This window comes from Macadamia integrifolia, chromosome 4 (assembly GCF_013358625.1).
Source record: "Macadamia integrifolia cultivar HAES 741 chromosome 4, SCU_Mint_v3, whole genome shotgun sequence".
In the NCBI taxonomy this organism is placed as follows: Eukaryota; Viridiplantae; Streptophyta; class Magnoliopsida; order Proteales; family Proteaceae; genus Macadamia; species Macadamia integrifolia.
Window position 1 is genome coordinate 15,693,982 of NC_056560.1, and position 6,000 is coordinate 15,699,981.

Below are 6,000 nucleotides of genomic sequence, written 5' to 3' on the forward strand. Positions count from 1 at the left end.
AGTATTACATAGTTGAACTAACCATGGAGTGGAAGTCTAGTTACACATTCTAACGATAGGACCTTCTGTGCCAATCAACTAGAGGTTCAAATTCAAGGTTCAATCCCCATGAAATTAATCCTTTATCATCTTTACACATATAAGTTTGGATCAAGTTTTCGTTCGCCTATGTTAAAAGAATAATCACTTGCCTATGGCCATCAGTATCGTTAAAAAATTGAGAGGAATGTAATTTTCAAAGTCATCAATAAGAAGTGGGAATTTATTCCTAGGACAGCGCATCTGTTGTGGGCTGTTGGGATTCTCCCTCCCGCCAACGAAAAAAAAAAATGCCCATAAATTTTGACAAATATAACCTCTACACCAGCCATATTTGACCCATAGAATGCTGATTTAATTGTTCCGACAGTGGAATAGATGGTGAAATATTAGTTTGTCAGAGACTCAGATGCAAGCTCACATTACTTTTTCAAATGACAAGAAATTTTATTTTATTTTTTTGGGTAAAAGGAAATATCATATTTCATTTTTCCTCCCACATAAACCTTTCATAAACAGTTTTCACCCAAAAAAATAAGAAAAAAATCTCCATAAAAAGGAGGCTCAATCCCATGACCTCCTCGGCAGGATTACCCTTACCACCATCAATTGTACACTACAATAGTTAGTTTCAACGCAATTTCACATTCAAGTCTTTGTGATTAGTTATGACTTAGAAGCGGTGCTCATCTATTGGACGGTGAAGATTAGTCACATTCTCCCCACATGGGTCAAGCAATGAAGATGTCGATTGAATGAGCATAGGTGACCCTACCAGCAAAATCTTTTAGACTTTCCTAACATGATCTTTTAATTGCTCTAGAGTCTAGACAGTTAACATTCACAGCTTCTTTCCTAACATGATCTTTTAATATGTTAGTATCAAATTTTATTATTAAAGTATATATTTTTTAAGTATACATATAAAAATCCACTGGTTGAAAGAAAAATTGAAAGGAAATAAAAAAATTTCAAAATAAAAATAAAATTGAGATAATTAAAAATTTAATCATATTTTATAATAATATTTTGAAATATTACTTATCAAATTCAAATAATTTATATAAAATTAAAGTGATATTTAATAACTAAATATGAAAAGAGTTTCCTTCTTTAATTTGTAAATTATCTTCTATTCCCTTTCAATTTTAGCTTCAGTCAAAGGCCATGGGGCCGAAAATTCTACCAAAAGGATAAAAAAAAAAAGAAAAAAGAAGGAAGCCTAAAATAACCACATTCCCATGTTGTCATGTTGATGTAAGCAAAGGCGATGGGGCCCAACTCCTTGAGGCTTGCGATCTCTATTCCTTTAATCCAATATTCCAATCTGATGGTTTTTTGAACAAGGTGTACCAACCTGTCTATCTAATCCGACCGATCATCCTATCATCTCCCTTAACCAAACCCATTTGTAAGACCCTATGAGTTCGCCGTTGAGCAGCTGAGATGGAATCGGAGAGACCGAGAAAGCTTCTGGGCTGAGCCAGAAACGCTCACTCCCGAGAGAGAGTCAACAATGGCGGCAATTCTTCGTTCCCATGCTTCTCAAACTCCTCCTACGACCGAAGAAAGATAGGTGGAACAGATGATTCAAACTCTCTGTAAGAAAATGACAGAGATTAGGTTTTTGAAAAACGAGTTTACAGAGATGAAAAAATGGGAAGAGCAGAGAAATTTTGGAAAGAATACCCTGTGATGACTGATGAGCGTTTGTCTCAAGTTCTGTTACGGTCGCTGCACGCTGCCGCTTCACTTTCTTCTTCAACGAAATCCAAATCTTTCCTTCTCTGCAAAATTTTTCTCCCAATCCAGAACAATTAATGTATTTATTCAGGTGGCATTATCGATGAGATAAGAAGAAGTGAACAGAATCGACGAAGGAAAAGGAGAAGAGGAAGACATTGATATATGAGCTGGATCATGTCAGAAGGTGAAACCGATACGCTACGGTGGTTTTTAATCTTGTCCTTCCTACTGATCGCAGGTACCCACCTCTGTGCCCATGCTATTGATTTCTTAATTCTCTGTTATATTTTACTTTTGAAGTTTTCCATGATCAAACCCTCTCGTCATTAGTCCCGATTCCTCCATTTTCTGTTAAATCTTTAGTGCTTAGCTAATTTTGTAAGCTCTAATTTTGATGAATTGTTCTTATAAACTCCATTGATGACTACTGACAAGCTTTTAAAATTCCTCTGTAGCAGGTCCGTTAGTTGCAGGAAGCTCTGTACAGGACAAAGAAGCCCTACTTCAACTGAAGACATTCCTTCAAGAAAACAACCCATTCCGCAGAGGCAAATACGATGAATGGAACAACAATACCTACCATTGTGGATGGTCTGGAATCACTTGCAGAGTCAATGATTCGCGGGTCATTGGTATCAATCTCTCCGACTCCAACATCTCAGGGAAGATGTTTGAAAACTTCTCTCATGTAACTGAGCTTTCAGAACTGGATCTCTCGAAGAACACGATCAGTGGGCCCATACCTGATGATTTGAACCGATGCAAGAATCTCATATATCTAAATCTCACTCAGAATATCCTCGAAGGAGAGCTCAACCTTACTGGATTAACCAGCCTAGAGACACTGGACCTCACAAATAATCGATTCAACGGTAGTGGAATTCGAATAAATTTCCCGGCAATCTGTAACAACTTGGTTACTCTAAACATTTCGTCAAACAATTTCACAGGCACGATTGATGGTTGGTTTGATGAATGCTGGAAGTTGCAACATCTCGATCTCAGCGAGAATGATTTCACTGGTCAAGTATGGTCTGGGTTCCAGAGGCTGCGAGAATTCTCGGTGTCGAATAACAACCTAACCGGAGAAATCTCTCCATCAATTTTTACTGAGAATTGCTCTCTGGAATTTCTGGATTTATCGAAGAACCTCTTCCACGGGTCAATTCCAAAAGAGGTCTCCAATTGCAAACAATTGTATTTTCTGAGCTTGGAAAATAACGAATTCACTGGTCTTACTCCATCCGAGATTGGATTATTACCTGAGCTTGAAACTCTGATATTGGGGAAGAACAATTTATCAAGAGACATTCCAGAATCATTGCTGAACTTGAGTAAGTTAGCATTTCTCGATTATAGTTGGAACTATTTTGGAGGGGATATACAGAAAATCTTCGGAAAATTCGAGAAGTTACAGTATCTTATATTGTATGGAAATCACTATACTGGAGGATTAATCACCTCAGGAATCCTCAAGTTGCCAAAACTCGTTCGATTAGACCTCAGCCACAACAACTTCACTGGTTCATTACCAGTTGAATTCTCTGAAATGCAGAGTATGAAGTATCTGTTCCTTGCTGACAATCAATTCAATGGTAGCATACCTCTGGAATTCGGGAACTTCTCTGTAATCCAAGCACTCGATCTCTCCTACAATAACCTGACCGGAAGGATACCTCCAACGATCGGGAAACTAACCTTTCTTTTGTGGTTGATGCTTGCAAACAATTCACTTACAGGGGAAATTCCTAAGGAGATTGGGAATTGCAGCAGCCTACTATGGCTAAACCTTGCAAACAATCAATTATCAGGGACGATCCCTTCTGAGATATCAAATATTGCCCATAATCCTACTCCAACATTCGAGTCGAATAGGCATACCAGTCGAGTTCCGGCGAGTTCTGGGGAGTGCATTTCAATGAAGCGGTGGATACCGGCGAACTACCCACCTTTCAATTCTGTGTATTCTCAGCTTACTATGAAGAAATGCAGAAGCATCTGGGATTCGTTAGTCAAGGGGTATGGAATCTTCCCAATCTGTACCTCTTATTCATCGAAGAGAACACTACAAATCAGTGGTTATCTCCAACTCACAGGAAACCAATTCTCCGGAAAGCTACCACCAGAAATCGGCAGGTTGCAGAATTTCAGTCTCCTCCATGTCGGAATCAACAATTTCTCTGGAGATCTCTCACCTGAGATCGTAAATATGCCTCTGGTGGTCCTAAACGTCTCTCACAATAGATTCTCTGGTGAAATCCCATCAGAATTCGGCAACTTCAACTGCTTGGAATACCTGGATTTGTCCTACAACAATTTCTCAGGTGAGTTCCCTGCAAGCTTAAGCAATTTGACACAAATGAGCGAATTCAACGTCTCCTACAATCCTCTCATCTCCGGCGCAGTTCCATCAAATGGACAATTCAGCACGTTCGAGAATAGTTCCTTCTTCGGGGACCCTCTGTTGATTCTTCCTAATTTCATGTACGGCAGCAATGGCAGCAATGGCAGCAATAGCAGCAATAGAATTCATTCCCAACCTTCATCGAAAAATCCAAAGAGAAAAAAGCTCGCTGGTTTAATGGTGTTATTAGCTCTCACCTCCGGTTTCCTAGTATTTGGGATTCTGTCTCTGTTCATCTGCATTGTCTTTAAGACCCCGGAAGAGCCTTCAGCGACGTCTCTGCTAGAGGAAGTAGTTTCAAACTCCACCAGATTATCATCAGAAACGATGGATTCCGTCGACATCTTCCACCACCGGGACAGGACGGCATTCACTTACGCCGATTTAAAGACAGCCACCGGAAACTTTTCGTCGGAAAGAATCATCGGCAGTGGTGGATTCGGCACTGTTTATCGTGGCCAATTGCCTGACGGAAGAGTAGTTGCAGTCAAGAAACTACAGAGAGAAGGGTTCGCAGGGGAGAAAGAATTCAAGGCCGAAATGGAGGTCTTGAATTGCAGCGGCTGTGAGTGGCCGCATCCGAATCTGGTGACGCTTTACGGTTGGTGCCATAACGGAAATGAGAACTTATTGGTGTACGAGTACATGGAGGGTGGGAGCTTGGAGGTCAAGATTCCAGATCGGATGAGGCTGACGTGGCAAATGAGGTTAAATGTGGCGACCGATGTGGCACGGGCGCTGGTTTACCTACACCACGAGTGCTTCCCTTCTATCGTGCATAGGGATGTGAAAGCTAGCAATGTATTGCTGGATAAGGAAGGGAGGGCACGTGTGACGGATTTTGGGTTGGCAAGGGTGGTGGATGCGGGTGAGACCCACGTCAGTACTATGGTTGCTGGGACGGTGGGGTATGTAGCACCTGAGTATGGGCAGATGTGGCATGCGACGACAAAGGGTGATGTGTATAGTTTTGGGGTGTTGGCAATGGAGTTGGCAACAGCAAGGCGAGCCCTTGATGAAGGTGAGGAATGTTTAGTGGAGTGGGCTAGAAGGGTTATAAGGGATGAGAAGGATGATGATGGGTTGGGCCAGGGTCTGTTGGTTCTTCTGGGCTCTTGGCTTGACAAGGGTTTGGAGGAGATGTGTGAATTGCTACGTGTGGGCATGCGGTGCACCGCAGAGGCTCCACAAGCTAGACCAAATATGAAGGAGGTATTGGCAATGTTGATTATGATTGGGAAGAAGAAAGGTGATTATGGTGGTTATGAATGTGCCTCACCCTCTCAAACTGTGACGATGGAAACCTTGAAACTGTCCATAGATTCATGAAGTTAGTTTTCAGTACTTTTTTCTTTTTTTTTAATAGGTAAGTAAAAGATAGTTCAGTGTACAGTGTACACATACATAATAGGATAATGTGTATTCTAGTGTTACAAATCTCTTGTACACAATACACAAATTCTCCATTCATTTCTTTGAAACAAATGTGAGAAATTTTCCTCTGACCCTCTCTCTCTAGGAGAGGGTTGCAAATAGGTATAGCTTTTTCTTTGTCTTGTTATACTGTCTAATTTCTGAATTAACATCAATGGAAATTTTTCTTACTTTGGATGTTTCCCTATGTTGTTAAAAGCTTTTGTGTTCCTTCCCCTCTAAATATCCTTAGAGAAGAATTTTTTTTTGGTGCCAACTGAACCAATCATAGTGGTGGCTAGGAGGGGGATTGGGATTGGGTTTCCAAGGGCAGGGGTTGGGGGGAGCTGGAGGATGATGGAATGACGAGGGTAGAAGAGTCAATCACTCAACCTCCT

At 40.9% G+C, this 6,000-nt stretch overlaps 1 protein-coding gene across 1 annotated transcript; it reads left to right on the top strand.

The window, feature by feature from the left end:
- The first annotated feature begins 1,695 nt into the window (after positions 1–1,695).
- Positions 1,696–5,518, top strand: LOC122076285 (probable LRR receptor-like serine/threonine-protein kinase At1g74360). The gene is made up of 2 exons (XM_042641606.1): positions 1,696–1,747; positions 2,244–5,518. The coding sequence occupies exons 1-2, from the start codon at positions 1,696–1,698 to the stop codon at positions 5,516–5,518; spliced, it is 3,327 nt and encodes a 1,108-aa protein (XP_042497540.1).
- The last annotated feature ends 482 nt before the right edge of the window (positions 5,519–6,000 follow it).

Coding starts and splice junctions, on each gene's coding strand:
- LOC122076285 (XM_042641606.1), top strand. CDS start 1,696: ATGGGAAGAGCAGAGAAATTTTGGAAAGAATACCCTGTGATGACTGAT. Junction 1,748..2,243: donor CCCTGTGATGACTGATGAGC/GTTTGTCTCAAG, acceptor CCTCTGTAGCAG/GTCCGTTAGTTGCAGGAAGC.